The sequence below is a fragment of the Rhipicephalus sanguineus genome, chromosome 11, assembly GCF_013339695.2.
Source record: "Rhipicephalus sanguineus isolate Rsan-2018 chromosome 11, BIME_Rsan_1.4, whole genome shotgun sequence".
NCBI classification, from domain to species: Eukaryota; Metazoa; Arthropoda; class Arachnida; order Ixodida; family Ixodidae; genus Rhipicephalus; species Rhipicephalus sanguineus.
Window position 1 is genome coordinate 40,722,552 of NC_051186.1, and position 16,889 is coordinate 40,739,440.

Consider the following 16,889-nt stretch of genomic DNA (forward strand, 5'->3'; position numbering starts at 1 on the left):
CAAGCCACATTAGGGGACATTAAAGAATTTGCTCTGCGAAAGTAGCAGCTCAGAGGAAACAAGTTTTGAAGCACTCTAAGCAGAGATTTGCTGCTATATTTCAAACGAGCGCGCAACTATAATCAGAAATAAAAGGAATGTCTGAAGTGAAAGGGTCTGCTCTTTGAAAAGCTTGGAATAACAAAAATGAGAACGCATAAATACAACATGTGGTACGTTGTGCTTTGCAAGTGTTCCACGTGGAAGGGATGTTAGAGGACTGCCAATTAAATGTTGACACGGACTCAAAGTTTGACAGGGCAATAAGAATTAAACAAAATCCAGCATATCTCAAAAGCCACCCGCACGCAGGCCATTTCTCGTTTTGACAGCAAACTCCCTTGGAGTCTCTCCAGAAAGTGCTTGTAGTGTGTGGCAAACGTTGCATTAATACTAGGCCTGCACAGTACAATGAAGGGCCAGCATGTTCAAACTTGTGGTTCTACATCATGTGCTTAGCTAGTACCTTTGCACCAAAATAGAACAAAGTTGATTGCGTCCATGTAGTACATTGCACTACTAAACAAAACATGTTGTTGGGACGGGTTGCTTCATTCTTGACCAGAATCGTGACAATGCAACCCAGGGAAGAGCATCGCTCGCAGGAGTTGCAAGTCACACTTTTCCCCGTCTTTAATTCTTCGCCGTGTTATTGGGCCAACATAGGATCAAAGCAATAGTGACACGACATTGTACTGAAGTAACTGCTGGGGTTTCCGGATTCACCGACCTCGTCCGGCGACCTCGGTTCCAACCAGGCGCGCCCGCGCGCTGGCACAGGTCCTGCCAGTAGAGGTGCAGCTCTCCCAGTGCCGGGCCCGTGGCGATGCCCTGCCAGCAGGAGGCCGAACCGCTCGACCTCCGAGCCAGCAGCTCTCAGCTCGGTGAACTGGGTGCTGCCTTGAAGGAGCTCCTGCCGCAGCGCCTGCAATGCAGCGCGTGGTTCGTGAAGAGTTTGTCGAAAGTAACAATGCCTTCAATCATCATCACCGCCATCACCCTGTCTTTGCCCCTGCAGCAAGAAGGCTTCTCCAATGACCTCCAAAACACCCTGTCCTGCACGATCAGATTCATGTTTCGCACCTCCGAATTTCTTAGTTTCAGTCGCTCCACCTACCTTGGCTGTCCCCATCCACGCTTCCCATCTCGTGGTATCCATTCTGACATTCTAACTGACCATCTATTCTCCATCCTTCTCATAATCTAGCCTGCCAAGGAGCATTTTTTCCTTTTAATATCATACTAGTACATCGGCCAACCCAGTTGTTCTCTGATCCACTCAGCTATCTTCCTATCTCTTAGAGTTACGCCTGCCATTTTTCGTTCCACTGCTGCTGTGTGATCCTTAGCTTCGTTTCGAGTTCCTTTCTTATTCTCCAGGTTTCTGCGCCACACATTATGACTGGCAAAAAGCAGTGGTTGTGTACTTTCTGCCTTACTGACAGTGGTAAGTTACGGTCAGGAGTTGAGAAGCCTACAGTATGCACACCAAACCATCCTGATTCTTTGGTGAACTTCCTTACATGAGTAACAAGACGTACCTCGGGTCGTCCTCCTCCGTGAGTGTACCCTCTCAAGCCTGCTGAGCATCAAGTCCTTCTCGGTCAGCCATAGACATGAGTTGCTCCCGCAGTGCGTCCACTGCTCCCAGGTCGTGCGTCGCTCGCGGTAGCGTTCCAGGGATTCCCGCACCGAGTGCCTCCTCGCGAGGCCAGTCGTAGCGCAACTGGTCGATGTAAGTGCCGAGGCCCTCGTCCACCGGACAGTCCTGGATCAGGCTCTCGTACCGGCGGCAAACGTTGATCAGTGGGACTTCTATTTCTTGCACTTCAGGCAGCAGGCGCTGTGTGTGTAAAAGCATGCGAAACATGTAAAATGTCGACATGAAGAGCGAATGGCAGTTGTCTAAAACTGAGAAGGTGGCGCTGAATGTTTCAGAAGCTACAGACGTTTACAGATGGTTACATTTGCCTTATTTCAACCCACATTTAGCATCAAACGCAAGCTGGACACGATTAAGCGATGCCCTCATGCTTCGATATGCTTTTTTGTACAATTACTGACATCACATTCAGGGTGGTCAGATATTATTGCTAAATGAAAGACCAAGCCTTCCATCCCACAGAAGCAAAATGCTGGGAAGTGTCAGAACACAATAAATAACCTGCTCTGATAGTTGTTCTGATGAACTAGTTCAGTTCTGGCGTTCATTTGGGAAGTACTGTGCGTTAGGTCCAGATGGAACTACCGAGTTAAGGAGCGTTTAAAGCCTAGCTACTTATCTTTGACACCTGAAAGTGCACTCGTGGTGAAAAGTGCCTAGGCCATAAACAACATATTAACTTGAGTAGACTGTCAAGGCCCATCAATGAGAATTCATCATTCAATGTAATGCTGGTGCAGATCAGGGTAAAAAAGAAAAGTTCGGCCAGTTTCGCGCCGTGAGTTATTTGACTCAACTAAACTTGACTTAATTTAGCAGCAGCATCATCACCATTTAGCATCATCATTATCATTTCAATTTATTCCTTTCTTATTCATTCCCCACTCCGGTCACATGATCTGCGTGAGACCTACAACTACTACTACTGCGATGACGACGATGACACAAAGAAGACGAGACAGCTTCGCCGTATAAACAACCAAAATCGCAATGGCCATTAATGAATAAGCTCAACAGGGTCCTTACCTCCAATGCTTCAACAGTTTGCAAAGGCTTTCCAGGTCGCCGCCAAAGGTGCGGCCAAGGGTCTCCTCTGCGGTCCGCACGTTGGCGAGCCTACCAGCCAACTGCTTCACTTCCTCCCACAAGACATTCGCAGCACTTAATCTGCAGAGACAAGACAAGGGATGAGCCTGGCCGACGCACATCGGGGAGAAAAGCGCATATATAAGGGCTGACCAGGGCTGCTGGCCGATTGCCAGCGCGTCTGTCGGGACGAGTCAATTGGACACTTACGAGTGCATATCACGAAACGTTCTTGTCGCTAGACACAAAGGCTTCGCTCTCCATGGCGTTTTGATAAGAGGAGTGATAAGCATTTCGGTTTGTTTCTCAGATAAGACAGTATTTCGGTGATAGGGTGCTGTTGTGAAATAAATGTTATGATGACCAGAAATACACCAGTCACGTGCGTGCAGATAATAGGTCTCTTGCTTCTCTGTGCATGTATTGTGAAATTGCTACATGCTACATGTATTGTGAAATTGCTACATCACACAAAAGCAGGCAACGTGCGTGATGTTTACAGTTTCGTTAACCTGTTTACATGGTCAACAGACATCTGAGTCATCTTGGACAGCATACAGAAACAGTTCAGGAAAGTGATCTTACAAGCTGTAAATAGGGATTATAGACAAACATCTTCACTGCTATCTGCTGCTTCAATAAAACATTTGAAAACTTGCTTACAGCTAATAATTTGATCTCTCCACAAATGTGACCTAGATTTGCAGAAATTTTGTCGGGTACACCAGGAAGCTCAACAGACCACATGACATTATGAAATCAAACATCCCGTCCGCTTTCATAGTGTGACAGTGTCCTCAAGCAGTAACAGTCATGTGCTGCCCTTGACAGATTTCTGTTGAAGATGTTCACCTTTATACGTGAAAGACTCATTTACGCACCTGTTTCGGCGTTCCTCGATCAGTGGTGCCAAGGCCTGCCAGCGCCTCTCGGCATCTGCCAGCTGTTCCTTAGCCTTGTCACTGATCTTCACTAGGTACGAGGTCATGGTAGTGCTGAGCAAATCGCCGAGACTGGTCTGTAGCTGCTTCAGCGGTTCGCCGTGTTCAGACACGTCTTGCTTCTTATCCTGCGAGTGCAGAGAGAAAACCGAAAGATGTCGTAACAGGGCTTGCAAGGTCGACTCGAGAGCAATGCCTGCTTCAAGCGCAGCACTGCTGTTGTCTGCAACAAACTTTCTAATGCCGATTTTGTTTGTGGATATTTTTTCTTTCCCTTCTGTTGAGCCAAAGCTAACTATTTCTGCGGTGGCTACAGCTTTCATTAGCTAAACAACAATGGCAACAACAATTGTTCAAAAGGAAGCAGATTATCTCGAGATAACAGTGCAACACCAAATACAGTACAGAAGCCCCTGATGTAAAAAAGAAAAAAGAAATATACGTGGCTGAAGGCACACTTCATTACCACTGAAACTAAACAAACGCTTGGGACAAGAAGGTAATTTTAAACTGAAAAGGCCCCTTGAAACAACCGTTGCAGGCTATTCCGGTCTTACACTGAAAATCAAGACTGCTAGCACTCCCTCACAACCCGTGCTATCGCACTTCCATGTTATCAAGCCATAGAAGAAAGTTTTCTAATCTCACTCAACGCCCAATGTGAAGAAATAACAATGCCTGTCTCATAACGCTAGAAAACCCAGTCAAATTCACTTCAGACACGTTTAGGCCTAATTATTTAGCGAGTTTTTGTTTAACCTCTCAAAGATGCATTGCATTTTTGTAATAATGAACTTTTCCTAAGATGAACAAAGTTCTAGGAATCCTTAGCGTTTGCCTCAAAGAGAATGTTCTATGCAAAGCAGTGTACCTAACTGCCGAAACAATAATTTGCTGACGTGGTAGGTGCACCACAGTTTTTTCGCTTATTCGGTAAAACGTCACACTCCTTTCCGATCCTGTGGATCGCATAAATGTGTGCCAATGAAATTATATTGCACTTACGTCCAGCAACTTCAATTCCCGCTGCGCTTCCGCTGGTACGATGGTGGAGGCAAGATACGCTTCCATGTCGTCGAGCCAGAGGAGAAATTCTTCCAATCTCACGTCGAACTCCTGCTGCAAGCCGGCCACGCCGTTCAGCCTCAATGCGCTGTAAAGTGAAATGTGACACACTTGAGTGCTTGCAGAATTATGCCTACTAGAAGCCCAAAACTTTCAAGTAAGAATGCGCTCTGAAACAGGGACGGCTTATTGTGGTTGTAGACAACAGAGGACACAGCACTGTCTTCTGTTGATCTGCATTGATCTTTCCCGCTAAACCACAAGACATGCAGATATGCATTTTTAAAACCACGAAGCTCTCATTATCTATATCGTGCTATTGTAGAAAAAGAACAAAAAAAAACATGACATTTTGCAATAAAATAACACTTTTGTTGCACGAATTCATCTTTAAGAACACTAAGCGTGCATAATCATGGCATTACTGCATCTGATTAACGTTGACACAAGTCCACGCAGTTTAGGCTTGACTCACCTTTGCTGCAGGTTTCCTTCAGTCTTGTTGCACGACTCCTTGACGGCAGCGAGCTGGCTGTCCAACGCCTTCCTGATGTCCTCATCCAGGAGCAAAGTTCCAATGGACGCGCCATAACGCAGCAGCCCATCGCAGTCGTCCTTGTGCCTCTGCGATTCCTGCCAGAAGCACAAAACTCGTGAAAACACGAACTTGGAAATGACGTCAAAAGGCACGAAAAAGATGGCTACATGGCATAGAAAAACACAAGAGGACACGCTACTAGCAACTCAAGTAGCAACTTTGAGTTGCTAGTAGCATGTCGCCCGGTCTTTTTCTATTCTGTGTAGTCATCTTTTTCGCGCTTTTTCAAGTTTCGAGCAAAAACCAATTCGCCCAACTTTCTATTGTGCTAAGATTGAAAACTCAGGATAGTACAAGATGGTCTCTTTCAAGGAGAACCTGTACTTGGGCTAGTTGCTAATTAATAATGGTAGGTTGCCTTCAGAATGCATACAAAAGTACTCGCACTACTGGCAAAAGCAGAATAAGAATGGCATATTTTAGGAGTGTTTGCATTATAAGTAAGAATAAAAACAAGTATGCATATAAACCCACAATTTCCCTTTATCAACGAGATCGGCATCCTAGGTATCCAAATTTATCAGTATCTTATGATATGTCATGCTGTAGGTTGTAGGTGGTATTAATGACGTACTGGAGCATGTGAATTGTGTCTATATGGTGGTTTCCAATATGACGAATAAAGAGTTTCTAGTGAGCGGCTGGGTGAAAAAAATGTGCATGCGTGTTGGATGCCCTCTCTCAAGATGCCCATGTGACTATGTTCTTATGCACCCTCATGGTAAGTTACCAAGATGATTTCTTCATTTTTTTATTAAATGAATACATTTTTGTTGTAAGGTTACGTAGTACTGCTTCAACAGAAATATGGCTTGCTTTAAGTGAAACGGAAACCTTGCACAAAAATGGCTACTCTGATGCCATCTGTGTAAGTTTTTTTTTGTCAAGCAAGTTGCAACAGCAGTACATTCAGAGGTTCTCTTCTGCCAAGTGTTCTAATCCCAGTGTTCCCGTTGGCCAAAGTTACAGCGAGACGCAAGAGCAGCCCAAATCAGCTCACCTCGTTCTGTTGTTTTAGGTGTTCAGCAGCGTCACCACTTGGTTTTGACGTAGCCTTCTCGTCGTCCCGTTTCTTCCTCCTGTCCAGCTCCTCGCAGCAACTGGCGAACTGTTCCACACATTTCTTCGCTCGTTCCCTTTGGTCCGGAGAGAACCTTCCGCATTCCGACAACGCCCTGACAGCCTTGCTGGTGTGCTCTATGTGACTCTTCACAGCCTCTGCTTCCGTGGCGACGCAGTCCGATGTCACCTTATCCAGGCACTTGCTTGATACGTCCTACAGCTTGGTTCAGCTGATCCAACCGTTCCTGCAGGAGAGTTTTGACATTCAAGGAACTGTTCACTGGCAGGTAGAAATATTGGTACTGCGCCGGTCTCACCGACAGCTCGTCTGCTCGTAGTTGCGTGGTTCCGTTTTCTTCGCCATGCGCAGTGCCGAAAACGTGAATATTTCTGTGCTTTTGACCATCGCCGGTTGCCGTTGAGAGTGGCAGCCGTTCGAATGTTGCCTCGTCAGCTGAGAACTGCATCGTCGGCACTCTCACGACCGACCGAGGCACGGGCGCAGCATGTCTCCGATAACAATGCTGGCGTCCGGTAATGGCGGCGCTTCGGGGCCGTCTGCCAGTGCCGTCTTACGAGGCGGTGTATCGGAGTATGGGCCAAAACCGATCTCAGCTGTCATTCGTTCCAAACGAGCGCGCAGGTTTGCTTCCATGGTTGGCTGAGCGATGAAAACACTACGGTGTTCGAGGTGCACACCCAACATTACCAAACTGACGCGCAGTTTTCAAGCACGCGCGATATCGGCTTTGGCGGCACAGACCACGTGGTTTCAAGGAGCCTCGCTCCTCTGCGCTGCCTCCCTCGTCTTTAATGCTTGGCAGTGCTATTAAGGGACAGAGTTGTCTTTACGATACACCTTCATCTATTTCTGCTATGTCCTAAGCAATATTTTATCAGTGAGGTAGCTTGGTATAAGTAGCTTCTCTGCTAGCTTATCCACTGGCTTCTTTAAGCTTAAATTTCACACTGCACTTCACGTCAGACTTTGAAAACATGCTTGAAAGAAGTACTGAGAATGCTCGCTCATTTCATCGGGATATGTCAGCGGTACGCAATGTCCGGAGGTGAGGCCACAACAAGAAAGCCACCTCCTCAGTAAAAAACAATGCTGGCAAATCTATCCTGGAAGGCCAATCTGAGAGATGCTGAGAAGGTAAAATCTAGACATATGCCAGCAACCCTCGCTTCTACTGCTTAGAAACTTGACATTCATTCATCTGACATCATTGCAGGAAGTGCATACATAATTTCATCATTTCTTTTTACTAAAAGGCAAGAAACGACATTCATTCCGCACTGTGAAGACATAGGCATGCCTCATGAATCTACACAAGACCGAGGTACCAACGTCTCCACACATACGTCTCACAATAATTATAAAAAAAGGCTATAGATGTTGCAAATGCAAACCTACATATGAGTGATTGGCAAATGAACTTGGTGAGCTTTACAGAAAAAAGAAATTGGCATTCACACACGAACAACGTGAAGCTACGAAGAAAATTTGTTACAGGTACGCTTCTGAGGGTAAATGAGATCCTGAGGTTACAAATATAATTCCACAATTTTACATGCACGAACCAATATAGTATAAGGCATGTGGAATGGGGGATTCTGAAATAATTTTTATGATATGGCGAGCACCTTAATCTAAACACACGGGCCTTTACCATTTCACTTTCATGTAAATGCAGCTACCTCGCTGGGAATTTAACCCATGGCCTTGTGTTTGGCAGTGCAATGCCTAGCCATTAAGGTAACATGGAAGATGATCCCCGAGGTTAAATCATGCTTTGGTGCATACCTTGGACACCGGTTCCTGCAAGCGGGGCTGGTGCGAACTTGAAGCGGCTGCCTGGACCCCCTGCAGCACGTCGGCCATGTTCACGTCGAGATTGTGCAGTTCTTGCTTTAGTGCGTCCCAGTTAGAGCACCAACTCGCAAGGTCTCTCGCTCTCGCTTCAAGTGCCTCAAGGCGACGGAGCGACTCGCGCGACTGTTTCATGACTTCGTCCAGCCACGGTCCGGCCGGTGCAACGCGAACCAGGTGCTCTTCATGGCTGTGCAGGGCTTCCCAGTGACGTCTAGCTTCTTCCAATTGCTTGGCCAGCCGCTGGAGATAAGAAAAACTTAGAATGAGCGCATGGCATATGCTTAGAAGTACGGGCACTACTGATAGTTGGGTTAGTTGGTAATACATTTTTGTTAAAATTTACAGTGCTTAAAGAGACAGGACGTACCAGAAGGAACACCACATGCCTGTGTTGTTGCTTCCGCTACATTTAAACCGTTTGAGCACTGTAAATTTTGACAAACAATAGTGGCGCACTTATTTATGCACACCTGTACGTAAAAGGGTTACGACACAGCGCAGGGCGAAGAGTTCGACAGGAAAGAGCGTTGACACTATTTCCTGTCCTGAATTCTTTGCCTTGTACAATAACCACATGAAGTGTAAGATAAAGCTGTACGATAACTGGGAACATTATCAAACCTAACTGAACAAGTCGTCTGTTATCGCAAACAATATTCAAGAGGTGCGAATCAAGGTACAAAATAAAGATTGGCAAACGACACACTCGTTGGATTGAGACTGAATCATGACGATATTGCTGTTGTAACAATTGACACCCGACATTTGGGAACACCAGCTTGCATTAGCCATGATTTGCCAATAGCTACGCCCAAGACTAACCATCTCTTAGCTAACATCAGATCAGACAGTGGGAATTACGTGAGTAAATACGGTACTTGAAAGCATTCGCTGCACCCCGTTACTAAATTTCCGTGGAAGAGGTCCAGCATGATTGCCTTCAAAATTTAGCTCAACTGAAAGTATGACCAGCGGGATGAAACTTCGCGGTTTCAGATATTTCAGATATTAGTACAGAAACAGAACATCGTACAGGATAAGTATGCAGAACGTTGTTGTTCCATTTTATATTTATTACCAGGTTACTTCTTAATTCCGGAGTTTTTAATACGCAAGTGAACCTAAAGGTTGCAGTTCGAGATTGCAAAAATACGAGCGGCACCCGGAGTAGAAAACGGGAACTGCGCCATTCTATCTCTCACGGCGAAAAAAGGGCATTTCTTGTCCTGCGCCCATGTATGCTATGGCCTACGGTGTCCCAAAGGCTGCTTTTTACCACCGTAAGGTTTGTTTTAGCGAAACTGGCGAAACCCTTGCAAGCTTCAGCGAAACAGACGCATGAATGGATTCACGCCGCCATCACAAATCGTACTGTGCTGAGTGTGTCGAAATTCTTCACGCCACACCGGCCTAAATTCTTTTGGATCCCGGCGGACGAAGGTACGATCTGCATGCTGCTCATTTTGTTTTTCTACGCTTGCACGGCGTATGAGGATGGCGGTAGCAGCAGTAGCGTAAAATATTCAAGTTGTGTTTTTACTGTAGAATGGTACGTTTAGGCAATAAACATTCAAACTCTGCTCTTTATTCTGTCTAATTTATGTGTACGCGTAACAAAAGAAACGTCTTACTTAGAATACGTTGGTGCAAAAATAGGTGGATGGGCAAACCTTCATCAATCAGAACGCAACGATTGCCGTTTTGATCATGTGGCGGGTTGCGCACAGGAAGACTGTCGCGCGCTCGCCATCTGAATGAATACCTTCCACTCGCTCAATTTGCTTGCTGGTGCATCCCGATTGAATTTGGCGATAAAACGCCCCCCCCCCCTCCCCCGCCACTCGGATCCTCAGTCCTCATCAAGAATGGCGTCCCCCAGTGCGTGTCTGCAATGCGCCGCCATGTTTTAGCACCGCCCCCAAACACCAGGCGTTCGTCGCAGTTATATGCAGTATGCATATATGGTCACAACATATGTCTCGGAAATTGCGTTCGTTGCATGAAACACGTCACATTGCACGACGACAAAACACCGTTTGTTTTTTCTAGCCATGAGCAGCGCATTTGACACTCGAACGCAATAAATTCCGCCCCTGCGAACGCGGTGGTACTTTGCCTCAAGCTTCCCACCGTCTTGCAACCTAGCGGTGAAGGAAAAAGAGGAAGACCTTCGCGTAAAAAAAGCAAAAAAAGAGAAAAGGTCTGTACTGGCAAAATTCAAGTCGATCGCGCTGTCGATAACACAAACATCACGCGCGATACTACGAACTCAAAATGAACGCCGGTCAGCGTCTTGCGTGTTTCAGAGGAACGCATATGCAGCCACCAAAAATCTCACGCAGGTGAGTGCATATTTGCACGTTCGCGATGCAGCACACGACGCTCGCGCTCTAAATGAATCGCACGCGCTCGCCAAGATTAGCAGAGCATGCCGTGAGACGAATGAATAACACACGGGAACCCTAGCCGGCCGAAAGTACGCGTATAGTTCCGTGCATCAGACGAAAACGAAACTTGGGATCAAGTACGGCACATGATCGACAGGCTACCCTGCTACAGCCCGCTGGTCGACCGCATTTTGTACCGTACTCGGACTAGGAAAGATACTTTGGCGAGTCTTCCTCTATTCCACAGCGCTATAACAGACAAGGGCGGGGTAAAATATGGATCACGGCACGAGAATGTTTCAATTCAAGTAAACTTTAGTTACCGCACCTGTCGTGCTCCTCTTTTTCACTCAGTTGTCAGTAAAACGCACGCCCCTACTCTGCACGATCGCGGCATCGTTCAAGTTATCTTTCGGCTCGACGAATGCGCAAAGCAACGCACATAAAGTTCCATTCTGGCTAAAGCGCGACAAACACAGACAAGAGGCAAATAAACGGACGGAACACGGCGATGTTTCTTTGCATTTCGTCTGTTGTGTCACTGTTGCGCTGCACAAAGCTCACCTCTTCACGTCAGCGTTAGATTTCGCTTCAGTTGGGCTCCGCAAACCAAACGTGCAAGAACACGACGACGCCGAAGAGACAACAAAAAAACTTCTGTGTTCAAGAGGAGATGAGTGCGCGCACGGAAGCGGGGGCCCTTCACCATTGAAAGATAAGCGCGTAAAAGTAAGTCGATAGCACGCGCGCCCTTCGGCGGCAAGCCACACACACATGGAAAGGATCTTACCCACTTGCGGCCCAGACGCGATAACAGCGAAATCAAGATGGGTTTGGAGACGCTCCCGCGCGTTGCCATTACTCGACTGCGCGCGTCGCGTGGTTTTCAATTCGCGCTTTCACGAAGGAACGCCGTGGCGCAACCGAAAGCACAACTGTGCTGCGGGTACTGCGTGCAGGCCTCGCATGGAGCGGCCGTCAACGCTTAAAACATTTGCCGCGAGTATGACTTTCTTAAAAAAGGATCACAAAGAAAAAAAGTTCCTTAGTGAAAGCCACTCTGCGCTGTCGATGTGCGTGTATCCGAGAGTGTATCCCTCACTCGTTATACGGGCGTTTTTGTTCTTTTTAAAGACAATATAGGACTTTCAAAAAATTGTCCGACAGCTATAGATAAGGCGTAATTGTAGTTCTTGAGATTAAATACCCCTAGCGGCGGACATTACGCGCGCCACAGATCCATATACACAATTGAACAATTAACTAATAAATTACCTTATAGATTAATTACTGTATGGCATATATCATAAATAGACAATTTACGAACTTTCAGGGTAACACGTGCCATGCAGCTTTGATATGTTCATTCCCAAAGTGTGAGATGAAATTGCAGAAAATTCCAGTCACTTCTTTGTGTCTCAATGCACAAAACTGATTAAATGCACAATGCACAAAACTGATTGTTTGATTAAAAAGTTACCAGGAGAAACGACCGCAAACTAAGTCTGATGGTGCATATCTTGAAATGGTCATCACCATCAGATTTCACTCAAGTGAATACGCCTTGCAAGCTCTCTAACAACAATTTGTCTGCTGCAATATGTTGCTGTGTATAAGTACTCTCGAATTTTTAATGACTCCCGGTAACACCATGAGTATGTGAATACCTGAAACCTATTCAACACAATTTCATTAGGCTCACCTAACATTTCCCGGTGTGGATGGCACTGTAAAGTAGGCAAGTTGTAGGTAATTGTTTGATATTTAGTTCAATTAATATCTACCGCTTTGATTAATTGAGCTGAGGTACTACAATAATGCAATCTGTGACAAGCTATTTTTAAAGTTTTGTATTGTATAAAAAACAAACAAAAAAGAGCATCCTATATATATTTAGCAATGTAGACAAACCAGTGCTAACCATTATCTATAGGGGCTTGCACCATCTCCTTCATTATTAATTAATTAATTAATATTGATACTGCAATTGCCACAGGACATGGCTGCATTACAAAAAGAAATCTGCACAGTTACAGGATTTGGAAAAATGTAATAAATATATAGCAGTACGAATCGCAGCATGCAATAAAAAAAAAAGACACAAAGTGAAACATACTATACAATTTCATGACATTCTAGTCTTGAAACACATGAGTCAATGTTAGGTTGGATAATTAAATCGATCACTGACTGCTGACCTCTTTGGAACTCTCGAAAAGAATCCAATACATGAAGCATTTAACATCTGTGTGAGAGGCAGTTAGTGTAAAATTATTCCTTTTTCTGGAGGTAATAAATATGCATACAACAGAGTGCCTTTGACATATCCACATTGTATTGCTTATTAACTAGTTGGTAAAAAGACTTGAGACAGATATAATGAACATTATCTTCTATTTAAACTAAAATATGGGCACACAGCCGCAGCACTTGTCGTACATACTCAACAACTGCAACAGAGATCCAAGCTGTGTAATGTTGTCTTGATTATTGCAAAGCAACAAATTAAGCCTCAGAGATGTGTCATCACTCCTTTTTATAGTTAACAGAGCGATGATTGCACTGCACGCTTGCCACTGCCAGCATGAACACTGTGCGTGTGCACAGTAATGTTCTGCTCATAGCGATGCAATCAGCTTGAAAATATAGTGCCTTAGCAAGGCAAGCTGCAAATAAGTACAATAATCCAGTACTGTCCTGGTAGTTAACACAGTGAGTCCTCTGAGTTGACAGAGCTGTCGCCATGCAACCAGAACTCTCTAGCTCGCACCCTTCTCGAGCCTTTTATACAAAATAAACTAGCCTTATGCGAACAGCAAACTAACGGTCTCAAAACACTAAGTATTCATAAGAAAAATGACATACATTGTTATGTGACCCCAACAGCGTTTTAAACTTCATTTTGTTTCCAGGGTTGTACTATAATGTGCTATGTCATGCGACTTTGTATGCCTTTATTTTCTTCACAAAAAAAAGAAAGAAAAAAAAACCCATAGTTTTCAGTGGAGCAGGAGTGGCAAATGAAAAATAGTTCGTTATAAAGCAGATTTCATTAGGTTAAGGTTTCTGATGAACAAGTTTGTACTATCATGAGCAATATGAGCTAGAACGCGCGAGTGCGTGGCGAATAGCCTCGAACCCTACATCGGCTGATTCGCAGCGGCCACTATTGGAAACAAAGTGGAAAGGGTGCCGCGCTTCCACTAGATGTTGACACTCCCGCCTCAATATCGTTGCTGCAAAAACTAGCTATAGTAGCGTGCCAGTGAACGCTAGCGGTGATATGAATTCACATCAACGCGCACAGCCACATCCAATGACCCATCAGGCTATGTAGCTGCTGAGATATTGGCTGTGATGTAGCCTGCCGTGATGCACAGGCCATGCTTGTATTATATCTAGGTGGTGTTGGCTGAGCGTTTTGCTACGCCTCTTTTATTTATTATAATTTTTTGTGCAATCTTCTTTTGTGTTCTCATTGCTAGTGGTCGATGGCACGCAGTCAGCTGCCGTTTTGCAGCAACGCTAGCGAAGCGGGTGTGCCAACAGTCAGCGGAAGAGCGCCCCTCCTTTCCCCTCCGGTTTCCGCAGCAACCATGCACGTATCATGCTATCTCGGTTTTGAGGCTATTCGCCACACGCTCGCGCGTTTGAACTCATATTGCTCACGATAGTACATGCAGTGTGTTTCATAGTCTATAATTACCCACTTCTTTATCTGACAATTACCACCACTTAACATTGGGATACTTAGGTACCTCCTTTTCCTGTGTAATCTGTAAATGTTTCTTTTTCTTCCTTTTTTTTTGCATGTAGCATTGGTACACTCGTGCTGTACTGCTAGTTGCCATGCACTTTATCAGGCTTTGTAACATTTTGAGATCATGTGTAGTCGTTAGTTTCGGTACAGTTCCATGTATCATCATGCGAATAAATAAATAAAACTTAATTGACATATTGACTGGATAAGTAAGCTTGTCACAATTAAACAGTTAATTAGGTACATGTTTAACTGGAACTGACTAGGGATGGGTGAATAGTGAATTTGAGGTTCTAAGCGAATCCGAAGCGAATAGTGATTTGGTCGAATAGTTCGAATAGTATTTACCGCATATTATTCAGAAAAATGAGCATTTTTGTCATGACCCTTGCACAATATTTTTAAGGATTGGAACTAGGTATGAGTGAATGTCACCTTTTTGGTTTGAAATGAAGTGGAAGCAGCCTTGAATAGTATCAAGATTTGAATAGCAGTAGGGTGCAAGTTATAAGTGGTGCAATACGTTAAAATTTAAAAATGACTATACTTAGCACATATAAGCCCATATAATACGCTTTTAAACTTAAAAATATATGTACACTTAACCTTGAAATGTGGCTTCGCGGCAGTGCAGATTTCCTCTGGATGGGTAGTTTCATGGCACAGCAACCCGACGCTGCAGTGAAACCACCTTTACAGGGGGTTATGTGCGGTCAAACATATTTATTTCATTTCGAATACTTCGAATAATATAAATTCGTATCGAAGCAAATTCGAATACTTTAATATTCATTCGAATATTCAAAACGCCCGAATATTCGCCCATCTCTAGAACTGACCATTCAAACAGCCCTAAAAAAGTAACTTGCAATAGTACCTTCAAAAGTAACTTCAGCGCTAGTGTCGTCCTTTTGCGTGTTTCGTGTATGTGTCTTAACCCGATGTGCGCTGCCATTTATCGTGAACTCGCAATAAAATTTATGTGGCTTTGCAATACGATGCAAACTCCAACTTACCTCATGCTGGAACAGTACTGAGATGAAGCGCAGGTCCAGCACGGGCAGTGCCGATAGCTGCACAACTTCCGACTGCTCCAGCGCTGAGAGCTGCCCGTTGACAACATCCAGCGAGGTCCAGAATGTGATCCACGGCCTCAGCCAGAGCCAGGCTTCTCCGGCCCTTGCCCTCGCCGACTGTGCCATCCTGTCCATGGCCCAGTCGAGCTGGTCGCAAGACTCGGCATGTTCTCGTGTGGATCGGCGCTGTCGCAGTGCTGTGAGCATCGGCTTAAACGTTGCCAGCCGGAGTTGCAAGTTGCCAACGTCTTCGAGGTGCTGCCTGCAGGTCGCCGGGTCGCGGAAGGGAGGGCCCGTCGGACTGGTGAGCGTCTGGCGTGACCTCTGGCTGAGCCGGAGCAGGTCTGTGCAGCTGTCTTCTAGGGGTGCCTTCTGGAGGAGGAGTCTTCGGGCACTGCCCCAGATGATGATGAGCCGGTGGCAGAGGATCCTCCACCGGCGGAGCAGGTCGTCAGAGTTGTCTGTCCGGATGCAGTGAAGGTTGACGCCCAGTGGAATCACGTCGCGGGACAGCTTCTGCACCGCAGGGGATTGTGAGACACTTGTGAGTGAAACACCCTCAGAGGGTAGTGGGTATGAATAATCGTAGGCTTGCACAGGATTCTCAGTAACGCGGGGGAGGGGGTAAAGAGTCAACCCAGCACCCCCCCCCCCCCCATTACAGTAGACTTGATCGCAGCACGAGGACACAACGACAAGAAAGAAGAAGACGCACTGTGCTGTCGTCTTCTTCCTTGTCGTTGTGTCTGCGCGTCGTAAGTCTACTGTAATGGATTTCCAACAAGCCTAAGCCTGTACCCTTGTCTCCCCTCCCCAATCCCTGTTGGTCAAGATGGTAACAAAACAAGCTTCACAACGGACGCAAAAATGAAAATGAAGAGATGATGTGCTTTCTAAAACGGCCTGCCTTTGGTCCCTGGCTTTCAGGAGGTAAAGGTGGGGAGTAAACATTTCTTGCTAGACACCAGGTGTCCTCAGCCGCCATTCATCAAAAACCTGCATGACCATAACCTTGCACTTTAAACAATGACGGAACAGGTCTGAATGAGTAGAGGTATGGGGCAGATTTGGTGCTCCCATTAGATGATTAGGGGGGTGGCCACCCCCTCTGCGCATGCCTATGCGAATAATGCTGAAGGTGGTCAGTCTGCAAAGTGTGTGCTAATGTGCACAGTGACGGTGGTCTTGCCCTGCGATCCCTAGAAAGCTTGCATACTCATGCCACGATTTTCTTGGGTGCCTTTGTACCACTGAAATTTTTGCGTTGTGGTTCAGGTGCTTAGGGCATGGTGCCGAATAAAGACAATTCGATTACCTGTACTTCATACTAGATTCA

General features: G+C 45.6%; 2 protein-coding genes across 2 annotated transcripts in view; both read right to left on the reverse strand.

The window, feature by feature from the left end:
• Window positions 1–1,733: 1,733 nt before the first annotated feature.
• Window positions 1,734–6,112, reverse strand: LOC119374974 (uncharacterized). The gene is made up of 6 exons (XM_037645173.2): window positions 6,107–6,112; window positions 5,270–5,427; window positions 4,735–4,882; window positions 3,670–3,857; window positions 2,729–2,869; window positions 1,734–1,882 (listed from the first exon to the last, which is right to left on the reverse strand). Exons 1-6 carry the CDS (start codon window positions 6,110–6,112, stop codon window positions 1,855–1,857), a joined length of 669 nt encoding a protein of 222 aa, XP_037501101.1. The 3' UTR covers window positions 1,734–1,854.
• A 314-nt stretch (window positions 6,113–6,426) lies between these two features.
• The window catches only part of LOC119374684 (uncharacterized), a 37,166-nt gene continuing 26,703 nt past the window's right edge, over window positions 6,427–16,889 (reverse strand). The window contains exons 19-21 of the mRNA XM_037644857.2: window positions 15,494–16,069; window positions 8,262–8,570; window positions 6,427–6,699 (exon numbers count right to left, since the gene is read on the reverse strand). Of these exons, the coding sequence (XP_037500785.1) occupies window positions 6,643–6,699; window positions 8,262–8,570; window positions 15,494–16,069 (942 nt within the window). The 3' untranslated portion in view covers window positions 6,427–6,642. The remainder of the gene's footprint in view (window positions 6,700–8,261; window positions 8,571–15,493; window positions 16,070–16,889) is intronic.